General features: G+C 36.5%; 2 protein-coding genes across 7 annotated transcripts in view; one reads left to right on the forward strand and one right to left on the reverse strand.

Annotated features, from left to right (window-relative positions):
- Positions 1–13,365, forward strand: part of Mfsd8 (major facilitator superfamily domain containing 8) — an 88,636-nt gene that overhangs the window by 14,629 nt on the left and 60,642 nt on the right. The window lies entirely within an intron of this gene.
- Abhd18 (abhydrolase domain containing 18) overlaps positions 695–13,365 on the reverse strand; it is a 40,145-nt gene continuing 27,474 nt past the window's right edge. For 5 of the 6 annotated variants that reach the window (XM_071614675.1, XM_071614676.1, XM_071614678.1 and 2 more), the window contains 5 exons: positions 12,597–12,686; positions 11,854–11,955; positions 7,989–8,367; positions 6,649–6,811; positions 695–3,409 (listed from right to left, as the gene is read on the reverse strand). In XM_071614675.1, coding sequence (XP_071470776.1) covers positions 3,358–3,409; positions 6,649–6,811; positions 7,989–8,367; positions 11,854–11,955; positions 12,597–12,686 — 786 coding nt within the window. In that variant the 3' untranslated portion in view covers positions 695–3,357. The remainder of the gene's footprint in view (positions 3,410–6,648; positions 6,812–7,988; positions 8,368–11,853; positions 11,956–12,596; positions 12,687–13,365) is intronic. The other variant, XM_071614677.1, reaches the window with a different exon arrangement.

Consider the following 13,365-nt stretch of genomic DNA (forward strand, 5'->3'; position numbering starts at 1 on the left):
TGGGGAAGTGGGTCCTAGTTGGAGGAGGTTAGCTCATAGAGGGTGGGCCCTGGAAGGGAGCATTGGGACTCCAATCCCTGGCTTACCTGTTTGCTTCTGGCTGTCATGAGGCAGTGCCGTTTTCCTCCACTATGATGTATTGCCTTGACATGGGCCCAGTGACTGTGGACTGAAACCTATGAAGCTGTGAGCCAAAATAAACATTTCCTATTCTTAAGTTGGTGTTTCTCAGGTGACCTGTCATAATGATGTAAATTTAACACAAAATGTACCTCTTCCCTTTGTCTCACCTGCCATAATCTTTCATGTCTGAACTCAGATTCTACAGCATCTCTACCCAGACTCCATTCCCAGCCTAACTAAATCCTTGGTTAATTGATACCTCTTCATTTTAATTGTTCACAATATATTTACTAACATAAATGTAATCAGATCCAAGACTGAGTGAAAAAACATTCAGATAAGTATGATGTCAGAATGCTTTTTTTTTTTTTTTCCTCAGAGTGCACACACCATGTGGAAAATTTTCTAGTTACTGATCCTGCTCTGCTATTCCCTTGCTATTTGCCTCACTATACAGATAGGGTAAGGGGGAATATGTATACAGTTCAAGCTTGGGCATATTATTCAATCGTGACATTGTTTTCTGTACTTGGAATAATACATCTCCAAAAACAAAACAAAACAAAAAAAATAATTTTAAAATAGGCTTTTATTATGAAATAAAAAATATTTGCAAAAATTTTAAAATTTCAGTTACAGTGTTAATTTAATAATCTTTGAGAAAGCACCACATTAAAAAGATACACTCTTAAGAAATAATTTAAAATGCATATGCTTAATAGTAATTATAACACTGGCAAAATCATGAAATCTGGCCTTTTTTTTTTTTTCAACAGTGCTGGAAATCCAATCTAGGTCCTCACACATGGTAGGCAAGTGCTGCACCCCTGAGTTATCCTCCCAGTCCCAGAAACTTTTCCCCAGTCCTATTTTGTATTTTATTTAGAGACAGGGTCTCACTGAGTTGCTTTAGCACCTCGATTTTGCTGAGGCTGGCTCTGAACTCGTGATCTTCCTGACGCAGCCTCCCAAGCCACTGGGATTATAGGAGTGCATCACTGCACCCGCCTCAAACACTTTTGAAACATTATGTATACCAAATAAAAAAAATATGGGTCAAACTGGCCTGTGTGGACTACCAGTTTGCTACTTGGGTCTACATGAATTTCTGACATTTCATGTACCTATTTCTCAAATGGCAGACAGTTCTTCTCAAAGACTATATATAATATATACATATACGTGTGTGTGTGTGTGTGTGTGTGTGTGTGTGAGAGAGAGAGAGAAAGAGAGAGAACTTACACTACTTTGCCGGGAGCAGATTAAAAATTCTAAGAAAAGATATCTTGCTCTTCGAATTAATCAATTTAGGCAGTTACATGAAAATGTTCTTGAAACATCTGGTTGAGAGATGAAATTTTTAAAATGATCTTTCACATTTTATTTGGGAAAAATCAGCTATGCCTAAGAGTTAATTAAAGCTATATCAAAATTTCATTCTTTTACCTGTAGAGAAATCACACATCATAGTATGTTATTGCTTAATAAGAAATATTTATGTGAAAAAGAATAAAGTACTGATTTTTACTAAAGCCATTGTCCAGAAAATATTTGATCATATCACATTACTACATACATGGTACAGAAAATCATTGCAATTCAGTTGTCAGTAAATTTAAATTTCATCTTTAAAGGGTATTTTGTGGAAGAACTTCAGGAGGTTTTATACTTTCACTTAAAACTGAAGATTCTAGTCTGAACATTTAAAATTGCCTTAGCTAACAGCTGTGCTCTGTTAGTGTGTTTTATAGAAGTTACTACTTGGTCTGCCATCAATGAACTCACATTAATAATTTTTAAATAGTTGTAAGAATTAAGTTGATGAAGTATTACAGATAAAATCTTTAAAAAGGCTGCAAAGGCACATTTTAATTCATCTATCCTTACTAGATTAAATACATATTTTAAAATAATTTGTGACAACAAAGATTGCAAATAAACAAAACTTAAATACACTTACTCTAAACCTTTACACAATACCCAACAATATTTTTTACTTATTTTCTTTAACATTTTAGTTTTCTGCTAAAGAAGTTAAACACAAGAAACCACCAAATCTAGCCATATAATCTCCTACAAAAAATCAGTAACTAGTATATATAGTTTTTCTGTAAAAATGAAGTTTCCATAGGACAACTCAATTTTATTGTGGTTACTGAATTCTGAAATTAAAGTCAAAACTGTGAGATATTTTGGGCTAAAGTCAGATGTTTAGCAAATTGAAGATTAGGAACACAGGAAAATGTTAGAGTAAGCATCAGTTAATGCAATAGATTAATCATTTCCATTTTTCATGGATTGAAACTCTTTTCAGTATTGGGGATTAAACGGGGACATTCTACCTCTGAACAACATCCCCAGTCCTTTTATTGAGAGAGTGTCTCACTAAGATGCTCAGGGTGGCTGAAACTTGTGATTGTCCTGCCTCAGCCTCCTAAGCAGCTGGTATTACAGGTGTATACCACCATGTCTGGCAAAGTGAAAATTTGGCACGATTTTCTAACCTAATTTTTGGTAAAATTTTAAAGTCTAGCCCAGTGAAATTCATCTTATTTATAATTCAGCAATCACTTTAATTATTAAAAAGCACTTGTCTACAAAGCAGTTAAGATTTTTAAGAATTCAAAGGTAAGACTGATTTTACACATCACAAGTATTTCTATGGCAGAAAATTAACTAGAGTTGAAAACAGTAGAAGTTCACTACGCATCAAAAATATGCACATATTTCTCAAGTTAATAGCAGAAATGTCATATAAGGGCATACAGTACAGGTTGATATATAACAATCTGTTTGTTTTAGCAATTTTATTAAAAACCTATAGGTTTGGGGCTGGGGCTATGGCTCAGTGGTAAAGTATTTGCCTAGCATGTGTTAGGCCCTGAGTTCAATCCCCAGCACTGGAAAAAACAAAACAAAACAACATGTTCCCATGGATACATTTATTTTAAATTAATAAATTATTCATAATTGAAAATGTAAAGTTTTCATAAATAGTTATAATAGACTAGATATTGAGCATATGGGATTTCCACAAACAGAAACACCATACTTTAAGATTATTTAATTCAAACATTGTTTTAAAATTACTGAAATGTATTTAGAATTTATAGGTGACTGATCTGCAACACTGAATTCCGGACTCCAGTGCTGTCTGCTTGTTCTTCACATTGTCACAGGATAAAAATTCCTCTTGTAAAAACTGCTCGCTGATTGCATAACACAGTGATCCAATCAGTTGGCATATTTACGGAGGAAGCGGTCAAATGCATCATAGATGGCTTGTCTAAAATTAAATATGGAGGAAAACCTGTAAGTAATTAGTAAAAAGGAAGTGGGGGCAGACAACCCCTTTACTGAAAGTATTTCCAAAATAATCTGTGGTTCCCACGCTAATTTCCTTTCCAAACAGCTGCAGAAGAGGCAGGGATCGGGTGGAGCAGGGTTTGCATCCATATGACCTACACGATTGGAAAAACCTCAGATGTCAACTGCTGATGTCTCCAGGAGCATCTTTTTCTAAAGCACTTTTTTTTTTTTTTAATATTTATTTTTTTTTTAGTTATTGGCGTACACAACATCTTTGTTTGTATGTGGTGCTGAGGATCGAACCTGGGCTGCACGCATGCCAGGCGAGTGCGCTACCGCTTGAGCCACATCCCCAGCCCCTCTAAAGCACTTTTTAAAGCAGATGTAAGTGGTAAGATAAAAACTGGTGTCTTTTCATTATCTTTTTGTTACTTTGTTGAAAATTAATTATGTCACTTTTCAGAATGTGGGATTCAATGTATTTCAGATTATTACACAGATGATTGTTTACTAAGAACATGTTCCTGGCAACTGAATTTTTTTTTTTTTAAGACACAGATGGGCTAGTTTAGGAAGTAGATACATATTCAAGGGAATGGGGGCCATCTCCATAGATGCCTTTGGGGTAAAGCAAAGAATACACACTCAAGGGAGAATGCCAGCTCTCTTCAGAGGGGGAGACAGCCTGACAACTGATTCCAGAATCAAAAGCCTAACTTCCTACGTTAATTAATTTATTTTGAAATTTCAATTGAGGGCTGGGGATGTGGCTCAAGCAGTAGCGTGCTCGCCTGGCATGCGTGCAGCCTGGGTTCGATCCTCAGCACCACATACAAAGATGTTGTGTCCACCGAAAACTAAAAAATAAAAATTAAAATTTCTCTCTTTCTCTCTCTTAAAAAAAAGAAAAGAAATTTCAATTGAAAAGGAATTGGCAAATTGTTCTGTCTCCCATAAAACATTTTTAAAGCTTATTTGGGGCTTCCCTGCTATTGTACAATACATTTTCACTACAGAATATCCAGAAAATCTTAAAATATGGAAAGGAGAGAAAGTCATATAAAAATTAAGAAATCACACTGATTTTTACATCCTACTTATTTAAGCATTTCCCACAGCCCAATAAAAATATTATCTTTAAAACTGACAGCCTGTTAATTGGTTGACTTTCAATATGTTGGGAACAGTTTTCTTTTCAATAATGGGAAATGAACTCAAGAGTGCTTTACCCCTGAGCTATATATCCCAGCCCTTTGAATTTTCAGACAGTGTCTAAGTTGCCCAGGGAGTCCTTGAACTTGCTGTCCTGCCTTAGCTTCTGGAGTTGCTCGGATTACAGGCTGGGCAACCTGGCCTGCTTTAGTTGTTTTTTTCCTTTAAATATTTATTTATTTTTTTTAGTTGTAGTTGGACACAACACCTTTATTTTATTTATTTTTACGTGGTGTTGAGGATCAAATCCAGAACCGAACATTCTAGATAACTGCTCTACCGCTGAGCCACAACCCCAGTCCCAGCTTTAAGTTTTGGCACAACTGGTCGGGGGCAGGAGGCTAAATGCCTTCCAATTAGTTAAATGCCTTCCAATTTTGAGTTTTTACATCCGACTTGGACTATCTACTATTCCTAATGTCTTTTGATCATGTTCCCATTTAGCTACACTGAAGAGTAAAGGAAATTCAATACTGCAAGCATATGGGCCCTCTGCATTCACATACATATCAGAACTTAAGACTTGAGCAATCAAAGCAACCCTATATTGTTGCCAGAGGGTCATTAGAATACTGGATAGATGGTGTACTCACTTACCAACTGACAAGAATTCAAATGCTGAATGGGTGTTTTAAAAAAATCATTCTATAAAAAGAAAAGTTTATTATGTTCTTCAAAATATTACAGAGTTGAAGAATTAGTCTGTACCTCAAAAAGGTGACCTCTGTAAGTTGGACTTGGTAAGCAACAATGTACAAAAAATTATTTCTTAGGTAAACAAGAGCTAAACACTTCACAACAATTCTATTATATAGCTACCCAGTTGGCAGTCTTTTGTTTTTTGTTTCTGTTTTTTAGTTGGAGATGGACACAATACCTTTATTTTATTTGTTTATTTTTATGTGGTGCTGGGGATCAAACTCAATGCCTCACGCATGCTAGGCAAGCACTGTACCACTGAGCCACAACCCTGGCCAAGCTGGCAGTTTTTTGAAAGCTTGTGTACAAGGCACTGATCTAAGCACTTACATGAACTAATTTACTAACTAAATCACTAATTTATCATTAGTGATAAATACATTCTAATAATACATTTTATGATCAAATGTGGATAGAAGTAAAAATTATGCAGGACATCAGGAAATTAAAAGTTATAAAATAGTGGAGTCAGGTCAGTAACACTAAAATCAATATTTCACTCCTCATTTAAGGTATTCACTTCTAACTAAAAAACTTTGCTAGCCTGGAGAAATGGAGCATGCCTGTAAGTAATCCTAGCAACTCCAGAGGCTAAGGCAGAAGGATCACGAGTTCCAGGCCAGCCTCAACCGAGCAAGGCCCTAAGCAGCTTAAGATCCGGTCTCAAAATAAAAAATAAAATGGGCTGGGGATATAGCTCAGTAGTAAAGTGCCCCTGGATTTAATCCCCAGTACCCCAAAAGAAAACAAAAAAACCAATGCTAGGCTATTTCACAGATACTCAGGTCATTCTGAGAAAATGATAGAGTGGGATGAAAAAAGTTCTTGAGGCACCAAAACAATTTCTACAAAACAGTGTTTCTTCCCATACCTGAAAACACTTTCCCATTGATACATATAGGTTTTTTCTTTTTTGGACTAGGGATTGAACCCAGGAGTGTTCCACCACTAGTGTTCTAGCCTTTTGTTTGTTGAGACAAGGCCTCGCTAAGTTGCTGAAGCTGGGATCACAGGCTTGAGCCCCCATACCTGGCTCAACCATTGAGTTAAAGAGGGTAAAACCTCCCAATAAAGCCTGCTTCTGGTAGCCATTTAGGCTTTCTATCCCAGTTCTCTAGAAGAAAAAAATAAAAGGACACAATGGGAAAGAGGGAAAAATACCTCAATGTGAGGTTTGTGGAAGGTAAAAAGGAAGTAAGAGGACTAAAATATACCAAAACAAAACAAACAAATTTTTTTTTTTTTGTATTTAATAAGGAAAAAATACAACAGACCAAACAAGCAGCAAATAACAAATCATCTTACCTGAAAAGTCCTTGTTTAAAAAGATAAGCACTAATATGACCCCCTTCTAGGTATCGGATTTCACAACCAGGCCAAATTTCTTGTAGACTCCGAACTCCTGTTCGTGGGATGTAGGCATCCTCCTTGGCTTGTACCACTATAATGAGGCTCGGGTCAACTGGAACTAGGTATAGGGTTTTACATGTTAAAAAGCTTTAAAATTTTTATATAAATACCCTAAAACATATTAGAAAATAAACACACCACACAGTACAGTAAGTGAAACATCAGTCAAGTTATGACTTTTAAATTAAAAATCAACCGTAATGTCACCATTACTATGATAATTCTAATACAGTGAGATAAATATTCCAAGGATATAAAATCCAGTGTGTTTTATTTATTTTATTTTTTGGGTGCTGGGGATTGAACCAGGACCTCATGCATGAAAGCACATGCTCTAGTACTGGTTAACACCTTAGCCCCTCCAATGTATTTATTTTATTTTTTTGCAGTACTGTAAGTAATCCTAGGGGTGGATCCTACTGTAAGTAGCCAGGGGGTGGAACCCTGGCTCTCACACATGAAAAGCAAGTGTTCTACCACTGTGCTATATCCCCAGCCTTTTAAAAATATTATGAGGTAGGATCTTTAAGGTGCTGAGTCCAGCCTCAAACATTTGATCCTCCTGCCACAGCCTCTGGAATAGTTGGGATGATAGGCATGCACCATGGTGCCAGGCTCCAACATATTTTTTTTTAAAAATTTTTTTGTAGTTGTAGATGGACAGAATACCTTTATTTTATTTGTATATGGTGCTAAGGATCGAACCCAGTGCCTCAGACATGCTAGGTAAGCGCTTTGCCACTGAGCTACATCTCCAGCCCCTCCAACTTATTTTTTATTTTTTGGTTGATCACAGCTTTTTTTTTTGTTGTTGTTGTTGTTACTGTGGATTGAACCCAGGCATGCTTTACCACTGAGCTAAAGCCCCACCTTTTAAATTTTTATTTAAAGACAGGGTTTCACAAAATTGCTGAGGCTGGCCTTGAACTTGCAATCCTCTTGTCTCATCTTCCTAAGTGGTCCAATTGTTTTTTGTGTGGTGTCAGAGATTGAACCCAGTCCAGCACTCTACCAACTGAGCTATATCCCCAGCCCTCCAATGTATTTTTTAAATGAATAATCCCTTAGATTTTCATGAATAAAATATGATACATTTAAAAGACCAATTTAAACACTTTCTGAAGCCAACAAAAAAGTATACCTTTGAAAATACAAAACTGTAAAGCATCCTTAAATATATTTCACAAATATTTATACATTAGGACATCTTCTCAATTTTATATAAAAATTAGTACCTGAGAAATTTGCTACATGAGTACATTCGTCCATGACTCCTTTCATAAATATTAAAGACTCTTTTTGAAGATGGTTTCTTCTTTGTTCTTTGCTGAGTAGACGATGTGACTGAGGGCTGTAACCTGTGTAACTACTTTTGTTGGTTTTAAGTGTTTGAGCCAAGCACTCTATCTTAGAGGTATCTTGCAACAACAGTCCTTCTGATGAAGCACTCAGAGAAGTTTTACTAGAATTGTGGCACTCAGCAGGTTTCTGGGACACAACTTGGTCTGTCATATCTAAATTTATAGTTCTAGAAACTAGATTGAGGTTAGGTAGCTTGTCTGCACTGCTAGAGAAGCGTTTCACGAACTCTTGTCCCATTTTGAAGGAATCTGTCTGAATATATGAAAGAAAAAAATTTAATATAAAATGGGGCTTTATTAGTCAGGTGTGGTGATGCATGCCTATAATCCCATTAGCTTGAGAGGCTGGGGTAGGTAGGATCACAAGTTCAAGGCAGCCTGGGCAACTTAGCGACCCTCTCAAAAAAAAAAAAAAAAAGGACTGAGAATGTAGCTCAGTGGTAGAGCACATCCAATCCCAGCACATAAACACTAAATTAAACAAACAAATGAATAAACAGAGAAGAGAAAAAAGTGCATATTTGTATGGTTTGGATATGGACCAACAATTCCCTGAACGATTCAAGAGTAATACAGTAGGTTCTTTGTTTTGTGGGACAGACTTAGGCCAATGCAAGAAGAGGGAGTAGAAATTTTTTTGTTTATTTATTCATTCATTTGTTTAGTGATACTGCGAATGAACTCAGGGGCACTTTACCCCTGAACTGTATCCCCGGCCCGTTTTTACTTAATTTTTTTCTATTATATATTTTTTAAATGTTGATGGACCTTTATTTTATTCATTTATTTATATTCAGTGTTGAGAATCGAATCCAGTGCCTCACACATGCTAGGCAAGTGCTCTACCACTGAGCCCCAACCCCAGCTCCTGCTTTTATTTTATGAGAAAGGGACTTGCTTGATAGCTGAGGTTGGCCTCAAATTTGTAATCCTCTTGCTTCAACTTCCAAAGTCACTGGGATTATAGGTGAGCACCATCATACCCAGCTACCTTTTTATCATTTTTGATGCTTAAACTATACGACTTATTATATAAATATAATCTATTTCAGAAACTAAGGAATTAAAAACTGGTTCAAAGCAAGCAAATAAAAATATTGACATCCTTGAGAACAAGAACAAATCACATCCACAAATATAAAACCTGGAAGTACAAGGATCAGAACGGTACACTGAGAAATTTACTTTCTTTTGACTGGGAAAACACAAATGAAAAGACAGTTTATTACTGTGAACTGGTTCAGAGACAAGAAGTAGTAGGGAAGAATACATGTTCATTGCAGATGAAATTTATGAATTTTCCTTTAAAAATACATGTAAATTTTCTCAGAAGCTTTCAAATATGGACAAATTTCTGATAACAGGTATAGTGGGATACAACCAATTAGTAGGTGAAGCTATTTTGTAATAAAGTTCTTTTTTTAAGTACTGGGGTTTAAACTCATGGGTGCTTACCACTGAGTTACATCACTAGTCCTTTTTATTTATTTTGAGACGGAGTTTCACTAAGTTGCTTAGGGTCTTGGTAAGTGGCTGGGGCTGGTCTTGAACTTGGGATCCTCCTGCTCTCAGCCTCCTGAGTTGCTGGGATCACAGGCAAGTGTCACCTTGCCTGACTATAATGAAGTTCTTAAGCAAATAACTACTGTTTGAGGATATAGAAGGTGGACCAACTTTACAAGTATGAGGTTCACTGTCATAATTAGAAATAAAAAGTTCTCATGGATAGTAAAAATATTCTTTTGCTTTCAGAAACTCCAAGACTCAGTAATTTTGAAACTGAAAAAATTTTCAACTCATGGAAAGAACTGGTCACCCTTGAAGAATAACAGGGAACCAATTCATTCTCCTTAGAATTACAAAGAGATAATTAAAATATGAGCATTTTGCCATCCTCAAGGAATTAAAAGACATAGCCATTAAATATCAGTGGAGGACTGGAGTTGTGGCTCAGCTGTAGAGTGCTCGCCTAGCATGTGCGAGGCCCTGGGTTCAATCCTCAGCACCACATAAAAATAAATAAAGAAAATAAAGGTATTGTGGACAACTAAAAAAATAAATGTTTGTTAAAAAAGTATCAGTGGAGGCTACAAAAAAAAAAAAAAATAAATAAATAAAAGACAACCAAAGACTATTTGCTTTGTGAGTGAAATCAAAACCAAGTTTAATCAAGCCTTTAGATCCAATTGCTGATCTCGCAGGCTATATAAAACAGTATGCTGAATTGTACCAGGAGATATAATCAGAAAAATCTAGAATGTGACAAATCAACAGGTCTAATAGGCAAATTCTTTAAGAAATTAATTGTAAAGAAAAGAAAGGAATGGAAGAAATTTATCAATTAAAAAATACATGAAACTAGCTAGGCACGATGGTGCACACTTGTAATCCCAGTGGCTTGGGAGGCTAAGACAGGAGGATCACAAGTTTAAAGATAGCCTCAGTAATTTAGCAAGGTGCTAAGCAACTCAGCGAGACCCTGTCTCTAAATAAAAATACAAAATAGGGCTGGGGATGTGGCTCAGTGGTGGAGTACCCCAGAGTTCAATCCCTGGTACCAAAACAACAACAACAAAACAAACAAACAAACAAACAAAAAAAAAAAACCCATGACATTTTAGTATCCAGGGATGCACATTTGAACAATAAAATTATTTAAACATAAAAGGAAGCAGTTACTATAAAAGGATAATGATTACTAAGAGTTGGGGAAAGTAGGCCTGTGTTTAGGATACATGAAAAGGATTTCCAATTGGATAGTTAAGTTATTGTACCCTTGATTGAACCCAGGACTTCATGAATGCTAGGATAATATTCTACTACTGAGCCACATTCACAGCTACATTTTAATAAGTGTAATAAAGACTACATATGCTTTGCATAATTTTCTTTCAAAATGAATAATTTTTGCGATACTGGGGACTGATCCCAGGGCCTTGTGCATGCTAGTTAAGTGCTACACCACTGAATTACACCCCAGGCCATTTAAATTTTATTTATTTTTTACTGATGCATTATAATTATATGAGATTCATATGCATATTTGTATGTGCATACAATTTGATTAATCTCATTCTCCATTTACCTTCACTTTTCCTTTTTCTCCCTTCCCCTGATCCAACTATTCTGATGTTCCTTCTGTTATTATTTTAATTAATGCATTATAATTATATACAAGTGGGATTGACTGTGGTATAGTTGTAAATGCACATAGCATAATTTGGTAGATTTTGTTCTTTCATTTTACTTTAAGACAGGGTCTTGCTATATTGGTCAGGAAGGCCTCAAACTTTTGATCCTCTTGCTTCAGCTTCCTGAGTCCCCAAAGTTAAAAATGGAAAAAAAAATTAAAATAGTATGTGTATCTTTAAAAATTGGCTATACTGTTTAAAAATTGTATCACTATGGGCTGGGGATATAGCTCAGTTGGTGCACTGCTTGCCTCACATGCACAAGACCCAGCACCACAAAAAAAAAAAAAAAAAAAAAAAAAGAATCACTAATCCCAATGACTTGGAAGGCTGAGGTAGTAGGATCACAAGTTCAAGGCCAGCTCAACAATTAAGCAAGGCCCTTAGCAACTTATGGAGATCCTGCCTCACAAAATAAAAAGGACTGGGGATGTAGCTCAATGGTAAAGCATTCTTAGTCAATCCTTGGTACCAACAACAAAAAAATGGAATCACTAAATATATAATTGACTTTCCCCCCAATGTTATGTTGAAATTAAAATACTTACTCCACAATATTCAAGCATGTGAATAATTTCTTCTTCATAAACTGTCTGTGTATAATATTGCTTTTCCAGCTCCCTCCAATTAATTGATTTACTCAATACACCCTAAAATAACAAACTAAATTAAGATCAAGTGACACCATATTTTGCCCAATACTTTTATTTTTATTAATTACTGTGTAAAAGAGTGAAAACAGCAGTCTTGAGATTGCCTGTCCTTATGGAGGCCTGCATTCAAGGCTGGGCCTTCTTGGAGTCTGGAACTTGAGGAATAAGCACTCCATTACCTTGATATGACTGCCCCTAAATGATAAGAGTGGATCATTGTGCCCAGGCTGTTTATACAGGCAATGTAGTTTCTCTTTAACACTGCTTCCCTTCTACAATTTTGGTTCTTGCTAGGCAGAGGATGCCTGACTTGCTGACTGGGTTAAAAACCCTGGTGCCAGGCTCAGCTGGGCAGCACTCTGCGTGCTTTGTCACACTTTTCACTGGAGGAACTAAGCACAATTGAGAGTTTTCACTGGGTGAGGGAGTGTGTACAGGCCTGTGCCTTGTGCTTTTTCCTTCTGTTAATTTTATGTTGTATCCTTCCACTAAGTCTTAGTCACAAGTACAAATAAATGTTGAGTCTTGTTATTCCTTCTAATGAAATCACCAAACCTGGGGGTGATCTTGGGAACCCCAAACCCAATTATCTTTAATTATATATATAGCTATCTAAATATTAAGTGCCATTAAATTACCGTAGTGAAGACCCCAGATGCTGTGGACCAAGACAGACATGGAATCAGTGGCATGGGCTTAGGCCAGTTGGATACTGCTAAGGAGGCCATCTGTAACATATTAGCAGTAAGTTTAGAGAGCTTCTGTTTAAAGTTCCTATTCATTAAAATTAAAAATATTCAATACTAAGAAGTACTTTCTGAGGTAAGTTGAGATCAGACATAAACATAAACACCCATGAGCATGTCTAGTGACCTTGCTAAACTCCCCAAATCATAAATTCAACCATAATTTCCTCCTCAGAAAGCAATGAAGTACCAAGGGCTGGGGTTGTGGCACAGTGGTAGAACACTCACCTCACACGTGCATGACCCTGGGTTCAATCCTCAGCACCATATAAAAATAAATAAATAAAATAAAGATATTGTGCCTAACTACAATAAATAAATATTTAAAAAGAAGAAAGCAATAAAGTATAAAAGAAAATTTTAAGAACCTGGAGATGCTTCGCTGAGACCTGCTTTCTACTGAGTGAGCACTGAGCAAAGGTGCTGAGAGGTGGAGGCAGGGTGGCAGGCTGAGTTCACTCACGACTGGTGTGACTTGCTCAGTGCTGCAGTGTCCACCAGGCAGCCTCAGACCTCAAGGCTGACTGGGGACACCAAGCATGGGGGAACTATAGAGCAGATTACACAGGAGCATGACATGATGGAATGTGTGTGTTTAGGGAAGGGAAACGTGCCTTTTGGTTGGAGGAATCATAGAAGGCTTCAAGAAATGGCAGAGTCT

Source organism: Marmota flaviventris, chromosome 7 (genome assembly GCF_047511675.1).
Source record: "Marmota flaviventris isolate mMarFla1 chromosome 7, mMarFla1.hap1, whole genome shotgun sequence".
Lineage (NCBI taxonomy): Eukaryota > Metazoa > Chordata > Mammalia > Rodentia > Sciuridae > Marmota > Marmota flaviventris.